The sequence below is a fragment of the Lithobates pipiens genome, unplaced genomic scaffold, assembly GCF_037356315.1.
Source record: "Lithobates pipiens isolate NorthernLeopardFrog02 unplaced genomic scaffold, aLitPip1_a1.2 Scaffold_24, whole genome shotgun sequence".
Lineage (NCBI taxonomy): Eukaryota > Metazoa > Chordata > Amphibia > Anura > Ranidae > Lithobates > Lithobates pipiens.
Genome location: NW_027507786.1, coordinates 12,170,282 through 12,187,891, shown reverse-complemented (window position 1 = coordinate 12,187,891; position 17,610 = coordinate 12,170,282). Strand labels below are relative to the sequence as shown.

At 44.4% G+C, this 17,610-nt stretch overlaps 1 protein-coding gene across 1 annotated transcript in view; it reads right to left on the bottom strand.

The window, feature by feature from the left end:
- The window catches only part of SLC6A5 (solute carrier family 6 member 5), a 127,869-nt gene that overhangs the window by 80,008 nt on the left and 30,251 nt on the right, over nucleotides 1-17,610 (bottom strand). The window contains exons 4-5 of the mRNA XM_077453610.1: nucleotides 9,713-9,886; nucleotides 2,817-2,961 (exon numbers count right to left, since the gene is read on the bottom strand). Of these exons, the coding sequence (XP_077309736.1) occupies nucleotides 2,817-2,961; nucleotides 9,713-9,886 (319 nt within the window). The remainder of the gene's footprint in view (nucleotides 1-2,816; nucleotides 2,962-9,712; nucleotides 9,887-17,610) is intronic.

Sequence of the window (17,610 nt, the reverse complement as noted above, 5' to 3'; positions counted from 1 at the left end):
TATTACTATTTAAATTTTAACTTTTTTTAATTTGAGCAGAAAATCGCACAGAAACGCACGTTTTCACACATTTCTATGGGGACACAGAACTCTGTGTGTGTGTGATAGACCACAGCCAATCAGCTGACTTCAGCAAAAATCATTTACTGAAATCAGCTGGCAGACTTGTGCTGTGTCCAATCACAGCGCAGGTCGGCGGGGGGGGGGGGGGGGGGTGCGCATGCGTATGCTCGTTCATAGCCTGTGAGAAAGGCTGTGACGTTATTATTATACCAATAATAATAAATGAATAAATAAATACACAAATAAATAAAAATCGTCAATAAAAAATAAAATCAATAAATTATTACTGAGTAACAATAAATGAATAATTAAATCTTAACTTCAACCCTAACCCCTTAAAAATAAAGTAATTTCAGGAGTACAATTACTGGGGGGGTTGGGCGGTCAGTGGGCGGTTAAAAATTAAAACCTTCTGTTTTTCATTACATAGATTAACCATCTTAACACTGGACCTATTCTGACATTTTTCACATACATGTAAAAAAATAAAAAATAAATTTGAAAATTACTTAGAATCCCCAAGCAATTTATATATATTTTTTTTAAGCAGAGGCCCTAGAGAACAAAATGGTAAGTGTTGCTATTTTTTGTGTCAAACAGTATTTGCGCACCAGTTTTTCAAATGCAATAAAAAAAAATATATATATATATATATATATATATATATATATACACTTTAGTGAATTTTAATGCACAAAAACACAATATAACACCCAATGGTTTGTTAAAATATAAAAGATTATGTTATGCCGAGTAATCTGATACCCAACATGCCACGTTTTAAAATTGCACCAAACTACGGTACTTAACAATCTCCATCATAGATCATTACTAATTAATTAAAAATGATTGAATGTTTTTATTTTTTGCAAATTGTTTGCATGAACTTGATTCTTTCTTTACATCTGGATAACACTTCGCTATCATATCAAAAGAAATGTTCAACTGTAAAAAATATTGTATCTCCAATGTAATAGTGTTAGGATTTAAAGAACATGACTTTGTTGTATTAAATATAATTTTCTGTTCAATCAATAAAAACTTTATGAAACAAAAAAAAAAAAACAATCTCCATAGGCTACACTTTATAATCCTTTACAGGTTACCAGTTTAGAGTTACACGGGGATCTTCATTTTTTTATGTTTAAAAATTATAATGTATTATATTATATATATTATTATATTATTATTATATTTTTACACTGTCTCTTTGATTTTTTCAACTTTATTTGTCCATGCTATCACAAGGGATGTTGTTCATCCCTTGTGATAGCACAGGCAATGACAGGTACTCTTTACTGAGAGATCTGGGGTCTATTGGACCCCAGATCTCTCCTCTGCCCTTAAAAAGCATCAAACTGAGCTTGGTTTATTCTGATGCTTTTAATGGCCGGTAATGGCTTGTTTACAAAGGGCCGTGACCGGAAGTGACAAAATACTGGCCGCTTCCCATTTCTTAGATCATAGAGATGGTCTGAGACTATCTGGTCCTCGGTCGTCTCTATGGTCAGCTGGTGGAATGGGACAGGAGAACCCGGGGACCCCCCGTTCCGCCGCATGTAAAAGCAATCCAGTGCCTTGGTAGTTGCTTTACCTGCTTTGACTTTCAAAAAAAGTTTCTGCACTTTAAAAAAAAAGTGTGTACATTTTTTGAAAAACTCTTCCGGGGTTTTGACTGCAGCTGGAGCCATGGCCCCACCACCGCTTCGACCAGTGGACCTATGGGCAAGTCCTTTTGGGGAAGGGGCTGATTGATTGAGAGCCAGTGGCGGCTGGTGGCTTTTTGGGGGGGGCAGCAAACAAATCATCCACCCCAGGGGTGGCCCGTCCATTAAGGGCGCACGGAGTGCTGCCCCCACCCCTGTCCATCGCCGCCTCCCCTATCCATGCGTCCAGTCCCTTTCAGGACACCGGGTGCATGGATTCCAATGCGGAGTGGGGAGGGGTCTTTTTTTTTTTTGAAGCACCGATTATAGCCAGAGGCTCTAATAGGCTTCAATATAGGGTGGGCTCGGGTGTGTTACAACAGCAAATGAATATTCAGTGTTGTAACACTGATCCTCCTCCCGGCCAATGAGGAAGTGGGTTTTGACACCGGTCACCCGGCTGAAAGGACAGGTGGTCCTATTGGATGCCTAGGAAGAGGAGGGGGAGGAGCTGGAAGCCACCATGGAAAAGAGGACATGGAGCCGCTGCACGCACCATGCACCAAGCTGTCTGTCACCCGCCACAATGGGTTAAGTGCTTGCAAAGAGCGGGGGGATGGGAGCCACTGGGGGGGGGGTGGATCGGTGGCGGGCCCGTGCATTGTGGGTGCACGGGTACCGCCCCTGATGGGCGCAGTGCCTGCATATGATGTGCACAGTGCCTGCGTTTTATGGGCACAGTGAGGCTGCAATTGATGCTTTTTCACATTCTGTTTTTTTTCAGAATTTTTCAGTTTGTTTGCGCCCCACCCCGAAAAAAAAATTGTGCACCAGCCGCCACTGGTTACAAGGCTGACAGGAGTAATGACAGCGGCAGAGACTTTGACAAGTAAGTGACCGGTGGGCGTAGGGTCCCCTAAGCTTGTAGATCGGGGACGGGGGGTGGCGCGGTTTGGCATCTTTGCCCCGGGGCAATGAATGACTTTGTCCCGGCACCGAAGTCTCCTCTCAAGAGCTCCCCGTCCTGATACAAGCGGTTGGGTTGCAGTTTGGAGATAGTAAGGAATTTGAGGATGAAGTTACACGTCATGCGGTCACATATCTTACTTGAAGTACTCCTCGCTCCCGCTGACAAAAGACTTGTTCCCGTGGTTGGTGGTGTAGTTGACCATGGTCAGGTTGGGATAGGCCGACATGCAGAACGTACTGTTCTTGATCTGGATCTTCGGGTGACCTCCAATGATGCAGGAATCTGGATACACCAAAAAAAACAAGAGGAAGAGACAGTTATCCCGACATAAAAGAGTAAAAAGTAATAAAAAAAAGAGGTGTAAGGGAAGACCTCTCATCAACTCGTCCTCCAACCACGTACGGGACACTAAGACTGACCCACGGCCACGCCCAAGTGAAGGAAACTTTTGAAAGTATCTAGATCTAGAGCAGGGGTCTCCAAACTTTTCGGTTATAGGGATGCATTTTATATTTTACAAATAACACCAGGCCAAAAAAAATATCAGGATATCAGGGACCCCATCAGAGTTCCACCTTAAATCAGGGTCCCCATCAGAGTCCCCCCTAACATCAGAGTCTGCCTTAAGAGTCCCCCTTACATCAAGGTCCCCATCAATGTCCTCCCTATCATCAGAAGAGGAGACCATAGGCAACCTCTGCTGACCTTAATCCTCCTTCAGTTCTCATTGAGGACATACCCCTGACCAGTGTTGGGACAATGTCATCTAGATCCCAGGGCGAACATACCAAACTGAACCCCCTCCCCAATGTGTATGAGCATTATGCGTCAGAACCCCCCCCCCCCCCCAAAAAAAAAAAAAAACACTGAGCACGAATCTGCATGCATATGCCCTAAGCATAAATTCCCCTCCTCCAAGTACAAATCTGCCCCTTGCTGAAATAAACCCTCTTAGTGCGAATCTTTGCCCCCCCCCAATGCAAATGCCCCCCCCCCAAAAAAGGCAGCCCACCTAGCACATATCCTCTACCCCTAAAATGTCCCCTCTTTGTATACATCTCCCCCCCCCCCACATCAAATCCCCCCTCCCAGCACAAATTCCCCTCCTAGCACAAATATTCATTCCCCTATCTCCCCTCCAAACACAAATTCCCCTAAATCACCACTCTTAGCACCCCCACCCAGAAATTTCCCTCCTAGAACAATACTTACACCTGTACCCTCTCAAATTCCCCCTTCAAACACAAATCCCCCCCAATCTCCTTGTGGCACCCCCCTCCACCTCACATGATACCACAGGGCCCAGTTCATCCACTCCTCCTGCCCACCCCTTGTCCCGGCCCGGCCCTGCCACTGACCCTAGCTGTGGGCTGGATAAAATACATGAAATGTAGTTTGGAGACCCCTCGTTTTAATAATAATCCCGCCACGGCATTTCATCCCACCCATGTCTGGAAAGCACAGGGACAGGGGCGGACTGACAATTCATGGGGGGCCCCGGGCAATAAGAGAAGTTAATGGGGCCCCCGAGCAATAGGAGATTATGGGGCCCCCAGGCAATAGATTATGGGGCCACACAGTATACACATACACACATACACACATACAGTATGCACACACAGTATACACACACACACATACAGTATACACACACATACAGTATACACACACAGTATATATACACACAGTATACACACACAGTATATATATATATACACACATACACACACACATACAGTATACACACACAGTATATACATACATACAGTATACACACACAGTATGTACACACACATACAGTATACACACACAGTATACACACACACATACAGTATACACACACAGTATACACACACACATACAGTATACACACACAGTATACACACACACATACAGTATACACACACAGTATACACACACAGTATACACACACAGTATACACATACACACATTGAAAATGTACTGGAGAGGCGGGGCAGCTATAATCTTGGGATTTTTAAAAAAACACAGATTTTTACATCCCGTCCCGGGTTTTATTGAGGCTGGCAGCCCTGATGGGGTCCCTTAGTGGCATGGGGCCCTCGGGCAGTGCCCGAGTGCCCAAATGGTCAGTCCGCCCCTGCACAGTGAAGAACAAGTATTGGTGATGAATCCAACTTCAGTAATATGACCAAATTCAGCTGCTTTCCATAACTGTGGATCATTGCACTTATCTGTCTTTCTTTTTAAGGATTTTCTGTATTTATCTATTGTACTTATTTATTTTTGACTTTTTTGTATTTATTAGCTTCCAATAAAATGCTTAAGCAAAAAAAAAAAAAAAAAATGTGTTATCATTCTAGATAATGCATTCATCAGTAATCTATTTTTCTCTTAAAGCTGATTTGCTGTAATGAAGACATTATAAGGGATCCTTTACAGAAAATGATAGATGATGATGATAGATGATGTTTTTGAACCCCCCCCCCCCCCCCCCCCCAGGACATTGTCTGTGCTGCACTGCACCATGCGGTCTTTGAGATTGGCTGTTATTACACCTTCTCTCCACAGGAGGGCGCTTTTGTTCCACTGCAGGAATACTGCTCATTAAACAGGTAGCAGCCACAAAGAAAAATACATTGTAATAGTTTTTACAAAGAAATATTTAAAATCTTTATACCTGAGTATATATGAAATGAAGGTGGTATAGTGGAGATCAATCGCTCTGCCCACACAGGTGACTTCTGGTCATTTACCAATAAGTCTTCCTAAGCCAAGGAGGAACACTATTCTGCATATCATATGTATACTGATATTTCCTTTTCTATAGAGGTAATGGAAGCTTGGGATTCCTGGAGGGTTCATCTACACTGTTGCATTTTAATGCATGTATTGCAACAAGTTAAATGCATGTGCCCAACTTCCCCATAATAAAACACACGCCTATTCCCATCTCAACACTGCAGTGCAATGCATTTTGAAAAAAAAAATACCAGATACCATTCATCCTCTCCGAATTATAAATTCAAAATCCCACAAAAAACCGCAAGGAAATATACATTGACACATGTCAACTTGATGTTCATGATTAACCTGGCTAACTACTGTATATACGGTGGGGAAATTGATTAGTTGATCCCCTGCAGATTTTGTAAGTTTGCCCACTTATGCCGGACTTTTCCGGACTTTTCAACATCAAAGGTCCGACGGAACGATTGCGGCAGACCATTCGATCGTGTGTGGGGCTGCAGCGGACTTTTGATTTACAAAAATCCGACAGACTTTAGAAATGGAACATGTTTAAAATTTTTCCGCCGGACAAAAACCGACACGAGGGCAGCTATTGGCTACTGGCTATGAACTTCCTTATTCTAGTCCAGTCGTACATCATCACGTTCGAATCCATCGGACTTTGGTGTGATTGTGTGTGGAGAAGTCCGTTCTTTCGGAAAGTCCGTCAGAACTAAGTCGAAAGTCTGTCGGAACCTAGTCCATCGAAAAGTCCGGTCGTGTGTACGCGGCATTACAAAGAAATGAAGGGTGTGTCATTTTTATCATAGGTGTATTTTAAATGATGGAGACAGAATATCAACCAAAAATCCAGAAAAAACACGCATAAAACAAATGTTATAAATTGAGTTGTAGTTCGGTGAGTAAAATAAGTATTTAAACCCCAAGCAAAACATGGCAAGTACTTGGTGGAGAAACCCTTGTTGGCGAGCACAGAGGTCAGACGTCTCTTGTGGTCAGTGACCAGGTTTGCACACATCTCAGGAGGGGTTTTGGTCCTCTTTTCTTTACGGATCTTCTCTAAATCCTTAAGGTTTTTTGGCTGCCTCTTGGCAACTCGAAGTTTCGGCTCCCTCCATACATTTTCCATAGAATTAAGGTCTGTAGACCGGCTAGGCCACTCCACGAACTTAATGTGCTTCTTCTTGAGCTACTTCTTGGTTGCCTTGTTTTGGGCCATTGCCATGCTGGAAAAGCCATCCATGTCCCATCTTCAGTGTTCTGGCTGAGGAAAGTACGTTCTCATCCAAGATTATACAATACATGCCCCCCTCAATGCGGCAAAGTCGGCCTGTACCTTTAGCAGAGGAACAGCCCCAAAGCATCATGTTTCCACCTCTGTGCTTAAATGTAGTGATGGTGTTTTTAGGGTCATAGTCAGCATTTTTTTCCTCCAAACACAGCCGAGTTAATGTCAAAGAGCTAAATTTTGGTTTCATCTGACCACAGCACTTTCTCCCAATCCTTCTCTGAATCATTTAGATGTTCATAGGCATGACTGTACTTGTGACTTCTTGAGGAGGACTCGCCGTGTTCGGAGGAAGAAAAATGCTGACTATGACCCTAAGAACACCATCCCTACAGTCAAGTCATGGAAACATGATGCTTTGGGGTTGTTTCTCTACTAAAGCTACAGGCCAATGCCGCATTGAAGGCTCAATGGATTGAGCCATGTGTTGTAAAGTCTTGGATGGGAACCTTCTTCCCTCAGCCAGAACACTGATGATGGGTCATGGATGTGTCTTTCAGCATGACAATGACCCAAAACATACCACCAAGGCAACAAAGGAGTGGCCCAAGAAGAAGCACATTAAGGTCATGGAATGGCCTAGCCAGTCTCCAGACCTTAATCCTATAGAAAATGTATGGAGGGACCTGAAACTTCAAGTTGCCAAGCCACAGCCAAAAAACCTTAAGGATTTAGAGAACATCTGTAAAGAAGAGTGGACCAAAACCCCTCCTGAGATGTGTCCAAACCTGGTCACCGACCACAAGAAATGTCTGACCTCTTGCCAACAAGGGTTTCTCCATGAACTACTAAGTCATGTTTTGCTTGGAGATCAAATATTTTACTCACTGAACTGCAACTCAACTTATAATATTTGTATCGTGTGTTTTTTTCTGGATTTTGGGTTGATATTCTGTCTCTATCATTTAAAATACACCTGTGATAAAAATTATAGACCCTTCATTTCTTTGTAAGTGTGCAAACTTAAAAAAGCTGCAGGGGATCAAATCATTATTTTCCCCACTTTAATTATCTCTACACACCTGCCTAACACACAAAAAAAATAAAAAATAAATAACACACCACAATCCTCATACATACTAAATGGATCCTAAAGGGAAAGCTACCATGGGAAAAAGCCATTGAGGCTGCTTCCAAAAGTTTAAATTGCTGCTTGCCTGGCTGTCTCTGCTTCTGGCTTCAATACATGGAGTCATTAACCCAGAATGTCTATGCAGCTTAGGACTTCTTATCTCACTCTCACTTTCTGCATACATGTTCTGGATAAGTAAATGAGTATTAAAGCTGGATGCTGACAGGATACGAACATTTTCAGAACATGGTATTCAATGGCCTCCATATATATATATATATATATATATATATCATAAAAGATGTTTTTTTAAAGAAAGTCACTTATCTGCATAAGTTGGTCATTCGGTTCAGATAATTGAACATACAAGGTGATCGACCCAGAGAATGGCGGCTTGGATGGAGATGGGATGGAGAATGGAGGCTTGGATGGAACAGAGGATGAAGGCTTGAAAGGAGATGGACTGGAGAATGGAGATTTGGATGGAGATGGGATGAAGAATGTAGCCTTACTGTAGATAGAGATACAATGGAGGCTTGGATGGAGACGGAAATAAGAATGGAGACTTAGATGAAATTGAGCATGGAGACTTGGATGGCTATAGATTTGAGGATGGAGACTTTAGTGGAGATATGGAATGGAGACTTGGATAGAGATGAAATGGAGAATGGAGACTTGGGGTGGAGATGGAATGGAAACTTGGATGAAGATGGAATGGAGAATGTAGATTTATTGCAATAGAGGCTTGGGTGGAGTTGAAATCAGGAATAGAGACGCGGATGAAAATGGAATGGAGAATGGTGACTGGGTTGGAGATTGAATGGAGAAAAGGGACTTGGATGGAGAAGGAATGGAGAATAGGGACATGGATGGAGATGGAATAGAGAATGAAGAATGAATGAATTTAATGGAGATGAAATTAAGAATGGAGACTTTAATGGCCATGGAATAGAGAATGGAGACTTGAATGAAGTTTGAAAGGAGAATGGAGACTGGATGGAGACGGAATGGAGAATAGGGACATAAATGGAACACATAGATGGAATTGAATTGATTCATGGTCCTTAAAGACAATTGACTGGCCTGCACAGAGACCTGAACTCAACCCGATAGAACACCTTTGGGATGAGTTAGAGTGGAGACTGTGAGCCACACCTTCTTATCCGACATCAGTGCCTGACCTCACAAATGCGCTTCTGGAAGAATGGTCAAACATTCCCATAGACACATCTCCTAAACCTTGTGGACGGCCTTCCCAGAAGAGTTGAAGCTGTTATAACAAAGGGTGGGCCAACTCAATATTGAACCCTACAGACTAAGCCCTTGTACACACGATCGGAGATTCCGACAACCAAATCCGTTGGATTTTGTCAGACGGATTTTGTCCGACGGATTTTGTCCGACGGATTTTGTCCGAAACTGTTGCATACACATGGTCGGACGAAGTTGTCGGAAAATCCGATCGTTCAGAACGTGATGACGTTATTTTGTTACGACGGGACTACGTTCAGGCTAGTAGCCAATAGCTTTGATGTAGGAATTTGATCTGAGCATGCGTGGCACTTTGTCCGATCGGAATTCTCTACACATAATCGGAGTATGTCCGATCGGAGCATTTTGGCGGAAAATATTTCCAGCAAGTTGGAAAATTTGGTCCGAAGGATATTCATACGGAAACAGTCCGATGCAGACCACAGACAGTCGGAATATCCGACAAAACGCTCCGATCGGACACATTCCGTCGGAATCTCCGATCGTGTGTACAAGGGCTAAGACTGGGATGCCATTCAAGTTCATGTGCGTGTGTGTAAAGGAAGGTGTCCCAATACTTTTGGTAATATAGTGTACTTTGATAGAATCTCAACAGAATTGTATCTTTTCATCTCATTGCTCTGACACTCATGTCATTGCTCTGACAAAGTCATACCAAACTTCCAACCTACCCAACATCAGCCTGTCCTTATCTTTGCAGTCCGGTGTGTTCCAGGGGTTGGTACAAGAGGCCCAGGGCAACACATAGACCAAAGAGGCGAAGAGATAGAAGAGGGTGTAACACATAATGATGTTGTAATAAATGGCGATGAGAACTGATATGATGAGCATAGCGATTCCACAGCCTGCGGAAAAAACAAAACACAAGGATCGCATTAAGATTTTTTTATTTTTCCTTATCAGCAAACAAAGGTGAAAATATCATCATGAATATCATTTTTTTTTCCAATAAATATGTATTACCTGCATAATAAAGATAAGACTTTAAAAACTGCACAGTGGAAAAAAGTTTGTAAAAACAAAATGCCACTCTTTTTGAGATTTGTTGTTTACAAGTTAAAAACATATTTTTTTCCTACAGAATTACTTAGAACCCCCAAACGTTATAATTTTTTTTCTAACACCCTAGAGCAGGGATCTGCAATTAGCGGACCTCCATCTGTTGCAAAACTACAAGTCCCATCATGCCTCTGCCTCTGGGTGTCATGCTTGTGGCTGTCAGAGTCTTGCTATGCCTCATGGGACTTGTAGTTCTGCAACAGCTGGAGGTCCGCTAATTGCATATCCCTGCCCTAGAGAATAAAATGGCGGTTGTTGCAATACTTTCTGTCACACCGTATTTGCGCAGCGGTCTTACAAGTGCAGTTTTTTTTTTAAATAAATACAATTTGTTGAATTAAAAAAAATAAGACAACAGTAAAATTAGCCCAATTTTTTTTTTATATATTGTGAAAGATAATGTTACACCGAGTAAATTGATATCCAACATGTCACACTTCAAAATTGCACCCGCTCGGGGAATAGCGACAAACTTTTTCCTTTAAAAGTCTCCATAGGTGACGTTTTAAAAAATTCTATAGGTTTCATGTTTTGAGTTACAGAGGAGGTCTAGAGCTAGAATTATTTCTCTCGCTCTACTGATCGCGGCGATACCTCACATGTGTGGTTTGAACATTGTTTTCATATGCGGGCGCTACTCACGTATGCGTTCGCTTCTGCACGGGAGCTCGGCAGGACTGTGTTTAAAAATTTATATTTTTCTTATTTATTTTACCTTTTATTTTTTATTTTTACACAGTTTTTTTGTTTTTTTAATTGTGTCACTTTTATTCCTATTACAAGGAATGTAAACATCCCTTGTAATAGAAAAAAAGCATGACAGGTCCTCTTAAATATGAGATCCGGGGTCAAAAAGAACCTCACATCTCATATTTACAATACAATAAAAAAAAATTGTCATTTAAAAAATAAATTTAAAAAAAGGCCCTTTTAAGAGCTATGGGCGGAAGTGAAGTTTTGACGCCGCTTTTGACCTGCAATGTCATGGAGATGGGTGGCGGCCATCTTTCCCTCACTCATCTCCATGCCAAGGAAGGCACAACATCTGATCACCTCCGGAAAGTGGCGGAGGGCACCAGAATGTGTGTGGGGGGGGGAGGCCCTCTCCCGCCGCCGATAAAAGTGATCTCATGGTGAATCTGCCGCAGAGACCACTTTTATCTTAAAGCGGACCACCTGCCGAACAAGAGGATACCGGGGATACCCAATGAATCTAAACCCCAAAGAGACAGAGATCCTGGCTAATCTAGTCCCCAAAATATCAACAGTCCCAATTAATCTGGTCCCCAAATAGAAAGAGATCACAGCTATTCTAGTTTCTAAAAAAAAAAAAAGACTCGGATCATAGCTAATCGATACCCCACAACTGACCTACTTCCCCCCAAAAAAACAGATATTTCATATAACCTAGCCATAAATCAGGGCTCAAGTTCTGCGGGAACGCATGGGAACGGAGTTCCTGTACTTTTTCCACAACAGGAACTCAGTTCCCGTTAGCAGCCGCGTTCTGCAAGACTTTGAAGTATGTGAGGTGTGTGGCAGGTGCTACACCAGCAGCTGCCGACACAGCTTGCAATATTAAGTGCCCCACACCTGACCATTGAGGCACTGCCAGTAGGGGGCCCCATGACAGCTTCCGCTTCGATCTACCTGTCAATCACAGCTAGCTGATGGGTAGATCAGGTCCCTGCTGCTAAGAGATTGTATTTAGTCAGACCTCTCGTGATGCGCTCCTCCCCGCCAGCCCCTCCTGATTTTTTGTCTCCTCATCTCCCCCCCCCCCCCCCCCAGTCTCCTGCATACTTGCTCTGTGTGTCCCGCTGAATCCCCCCCCTCCTCTATCTTCAGTGCCATATGATGAGAGAACCCAGAGGAGGAGCACAGCTATTCTGCTCACAGGACATGCAGGGAGAGAGGTGAGCTGAAGGGGTGGTAAGCTGGGCACAATACCTGGCAAAGTTTAATGCCAGGAGGGAAGTTTATGTGGAAATATGTGAAGGGTTGGAATAGCAGCGAGTGTGTGTTGGAGCCCCTGCAGAGTTTGCAGCCCCCCCCCCAAGCTAACATACATCTCCTAAGCAGGAACACATCACTATCTCCCCAAGCATCCTGTCCAGATAATGTGCACTTCATTTATCACCTTTCCATTTAACCCTGTGTTATCCAAACTCTGTTCAATGAAAAGTGTAAACTCACCACATAAACACTCTATATACAAAATAACATTCCCCAATAAAGATCAGAACATGATTTTCACATTTGCATGGAAGCACAATGGAATGAATGCCGATTATTCAGAGAATTACCGTATTTATGTTTATTGATGATTGTTTTGTTTTTATGTACTAATAGTTAAGCTTCATACACACAATACGAAAATGGGATGAAAAATACCACTTTTGAAGTGTTCGTGCATATGTGCGTATCATTTTATTTATTTTCTGGTATGGGAGTGGATTTTGGGAAATTTTTTCCCCAGGACTTGACCCCTGCATAAATACCAGACATAGAGGTAATCTAGGTCAATATAATAGAGATCCCAGGTAGGGCACACAAAGCCAATGAAGATCACAACTGATCTATCAACCAAATCCCAGAGATCGCAGTCAGTCCAGCAAGCAAATACCATGGGTCACAGTTAATGTAGCAACCAAATAACGAGGATCAAAATGAAATAATAGAGATCATAGGCAATACAGAGCTCTCAAATAACAAGAATTATATGTAGCGGCCATAACCCTTGCTGGGCGGCCTTGACTTATTGGGCTTATCGGTTACCTCCTCTTGGCCTGCTCTTCCACGTCTAGGGGTTCCAGGGTTGATACCCAACGACTTGAATGCTGACACGGATAAAGTCCTTTTTAAAAGGTTTTATTTTGCAGTAGTAACATCCAATTAGGGAACAGAGGGCACGGGTGAAGAACTCAGGCACCTTGACCTGCAGGTATAGCAAAGTCTCTAATTCCACCCAGAGAGTAGCCACTCACAGCTGGGTACTTCAAGGCTGAACAGATCTCTAGCCAGAGATCATGGCAGTCAGCACACTGACTCAAAACTTGAAACATTCTTATGAAAGTGTACAAGTTGTAACTAAGGGTGAACAGGAACCCTTTTCCTCAGTACCTGGAACGTTTTCCCATCTCCTCAATGGTACTGGAAAGACGTGAATTCGTCAATGTCCTTCCCAACTCAGTAACCAGGCACTTCTCAGGATGCCACTTGCCGGGCCTCCTCCGAAGAGTCCTCCCCCGGTCACTTCCACGAGCTGTGGTGCCTCTCCAAGCCGAGAGCACTCGGACACCTTGAATCCTCCCTCAGTTACTGCGCCTCGGACCAGCCGGTTCCGAGACTCGGGAACAGACGGATCCCTACCACAGACCAGACGGTTCTATCAGGGGCCTCTAACAGGAACATGTTGCAGGGTGTCGAACACCCCGTGACCGGGACCCTCACGGGGCTACCCCGGCCCTGGAACCAGAACAGACCACACGGGCCTCACGAACTCCTCTCCCCTAAACACGAGACCCACACATCTTAAGTACCCCTTCCCAGACTCCTCAGCGGGACCCGGCACTCCCACTGATTGGTTCTGAGAAGGTCGATGCTCAAAACGTCCAACCAGGCCTGGTTCTGGCCTGTCATGTGCACCTCACTGTTCACATGACTAGGCAGAACTTCCAACTCAGCCCGGCCAGACTGATGTCAAGGCCAACCTACATAATTCGTAGTACTTTATATTCCCATCGCACACGTTCCTGGATGCGCTCTCAGATTTGGGTGCTGTGGCAACAACCAGCTGGATACCGGTTCAAGTCGCGGTGAAGATATTTGCCACCATGGAACGACACAAGTAGTGTCCAAACGGGTCATTTATTGCATGATCACAACACGATAGTGCAACGTTTCGGAGCCGCGCAGGGCCCCTTCGTCAGGTGGCAAATATCTTCACCGCAACCTACGAAATTAACCCTCAGAACCCCACTTCTGTTCTGAGGCAAAAAATTAATTTACATGCGTGCGACATTCTGTCCAAAATGTGATCCGCTACATATACATAAATAATCTGGTTTAAAATAAATAGAGATAGTTATGAATCACAGTAGCAAGGGATCTATCTAATAATGATTACAATTATTCAAGCTCCCAAATAAAATACAGTAAAATACAGTAGATCACAAGTAATCTAGTCCTAGGTAGGTAAAGAGATTACTATTAGTTTAGTTACCAAACCATAGAGATCATAGTCAGATCTCAGATGCGGCTCTTTAACCGCTTGCCGACCAACGCACGACGGTATACAGTACATTGGCACAATAGCATGGCTGCCCAAATGGGCGTACAGGTACGCCCTCTTTAAGACCTGGCATTGTGGGAGCGTGCGCACTACCGGCGGGGGGGGGCAGGCGTGCTTGCCATCCGCAAGCTCCGTGACCATGCCCAGGGGACCCGCGGACTCGATGTCCGCCGATGTCCCGGGATCGTGTCACGGAGCGGCAGAACGGGGAGATGCCAAACAAGGCATTTCCCTGTTCTGCCTAATTCTACTGCTCCCTGTGATCAGGAGCCAGGGGCAGACTGACCATTTGGCAACTCTGGCACTGCCCGAGGGCCCCGAGCCACTAGGGGGCCCCATCAGGGTCGCCAGCCTCAGTAAAACCAGGGACAGTATGTAAAAATCTGTGGTTTTTTTTACATCTGTCTCTGAAACGTCCCTTACCGACATCCTTTTGGTCTAAAAATCCCGAGATTATAGCTGCCCCGCCTCTCCAGTACCTTCTCAGCCAATAGAAACATGTCTGTGTGATTGTATACTGCGTGTGTGTGTTTGTGTATACTGTGGGGCCACATAAACTCCTATTGCCCGGGGGCCCTATGAGTTGTCAGTCCGCCCCTGTCGATAGCAGTGATCGCTGTCATTCCAGTGGTAGCCCATCCCAACCCCACAGTTAGAGTCACTCCCTAGGACACACTTAACCCCTTGATCTCCCCCTAGTGGTTAACCCCTTCCCTGCCAGTGTCATTTATACAGGGATCAGTGCATTTTTATAGCACCAATCACTCTATAAAAGACAAGGGTCCCAAAATAGTGTCAAAAGTGTCTGATGTGTCCGCCATATTGTCGCAGTCCCAATAAAAAAGTCACAGATCACTCAACATTACTAATAAAAAAAAAATTATAATAAAAATGCCATAAATCTATTCCTATTTTGTAGACGCTATAACTTTTGCGCAAACCAATCAATAAACGCTTTTTTTTTTACCAAAAATATGTAAAAGAATATATATCGGCCTAAACTGAGGAAATTTTTTTTTTTATATATATTTCTTTGGGGATATTTATTATAATAAAAAGTAAAACATATTGTGTTTTTTTTTATTTTTTCAAAATTCTCGCTCATTTTTTGTTTATAGCGCAAAAATAAAAAAAACGCAGAGGTGATCAAATACCAGCAAAAGAAAGCTCTATTTGTGGGGGGGGGGGGAGACGCCAATTTTGTTTGGTTGCGACGTCGCACGACCGTGCAATTGTTAGTTAACGGGACGCAGTGCCGAATCGCAAAACGTGCTCTGGTCAGGAAGGGGGTAAATTCTTCTTGATGTGGTTAATTAGGCAAAATAGGAAATGCGCATGTGTCGGCCGCTGGTTGGTGGGCCGCTGGTCAAGTGCACAGTGACACCATGGTGCTTGGCAGCTGAACAGCTGATTGATTTGCAGCATGACTGTGGCACCTCACCAGCAGAACACACCAACCCCCCCCCCCCCCCCCCACACACACACACACACACACACACACACACACACACACACACACACACACACACACTCAAGCCAATCCCAGTTGAACTTTGGAGCTGCACATGTGTCGCCGTTGGTTGGCGGGCCACAGGTCAGGTGTGTGGTGCTTGGCATCTTTTCAGTCAATTTGAATGCATCTGCTAGGAGGGGGTGCGTGGGGAGAAGAGGATTAAAGCCTGCCGGCAGTTACATGTTAGTGTGTGACACAGTCGGTCACTCTATTGGGGGTCACAGATGTAAGGGGACAGTGGAGACCCTAAGGTAACTGGGGGACACTGATATAAAGGTCCCCCCTTTTTTTCCTCATTCCCCTCTTACATCAGTAGTGTATTCACACTGCAGACTCTGGTGTAAAGGGGAACTTTGTGGACCCTGATGTAAGGGGGAATCTTGTGGGCTCTGGTGTAAAGGGGAACTCTGTGGACCCTAATGTAAGGGGAAATGTTGTGGACTCTGGTGTAAAGGGGAACTCTGTGGACCCTGATGTAAGGGGGGATGTTGTCGGCTCTGGTTTAAAGGGGAACTCTGTGGACCCTGATGTAAAGGGGAATGTTGTGGGCTTTGGTGTAAAGGGAAACTCTGTGGACCCTGATGTAAGGGGGGATGTTGTGGGCTCTGGTGTAAAGCGGAACTCCGGTGTAAGAGGTTCTCTGGTCATCAGTGCCCCTGCCCTTACATCAGAGTTTGCAGAGTTCCCCCCTACATCCAGGGGGACTCTGGTGTAAAGGGGAGGTGTAAAGGGGAACTTCAATGTAAGAGGTTCTCTGGTCACCAGAGCCCCCCCCCCCTTACATCAGAGTTACCCCTTATATCAGAGTTACTTTGCAAGAGGAACTCTGTGGATTCTGAGGAACACTGCAAACTCTGATGGTAGGAGGGGGGCTCTGGTGACCAGAGAACCTCTTACATAGGAGCATAGGAGTTCCCCTTTACACCAGAGTCCCCCTGGATGTAGGGGGGAACTCTGAAAACTCTGATGTAAGGGGGGGGCACTGATGACCTGAGAACCTCTTACACCAGAGTTCCCCTTTACACCAGAGCCCACAAAATTCCCCTTTACATCAGGGCTTGCAGAGTTCCCGCTTGCACTGTAAGACAAACCCTGCGGACTCTGGTGAACTGTAAAGAGGAACTCTGATGTACGGGCGACTCTGTGAATCCTGGGAACTCTGATGTAAGTGGGGGGGGGGGGTTAAATTAAGGGCAGGAAGGGGGCCCATTGAACATGTGAAAGGGTCCCACTGTGGGACCATAATAAAGGGGCCCTGGGCCCAGGTTGGAGGGCCCTTCATGTTGCCTTGAGCCTCCTCTGATCATAGTAAATCTAATAAACCGATTCAGAAAGTGTCATCAATCTATGTAGAGATCACACATAATAGTCCGGCACTCAATAACAGAGATCAATGTTCATCTGGTAAACAACCTTGAAAAAAATCATATTAACCACTTCACACCCGGCCTATAGACAATTGAGGGCCGGGTGGTGGCCTTCTCAATCTGACTGGACATAAACTGTCCCCGGCCCGCCTCGATGGGACACAGCCAATGACTGATCAGAGTACCGGCTCGTTGCTGGTACCATGTGACCACCGTGACCAATCACAGCAGGTCACATGGCAGTTATACACAATGGATGGCTTCCTTTCATGCCATCCATTGTATTACAATTGTATGCTATCTGTGATTGGTCAATTTGATCACATGGTACAGACA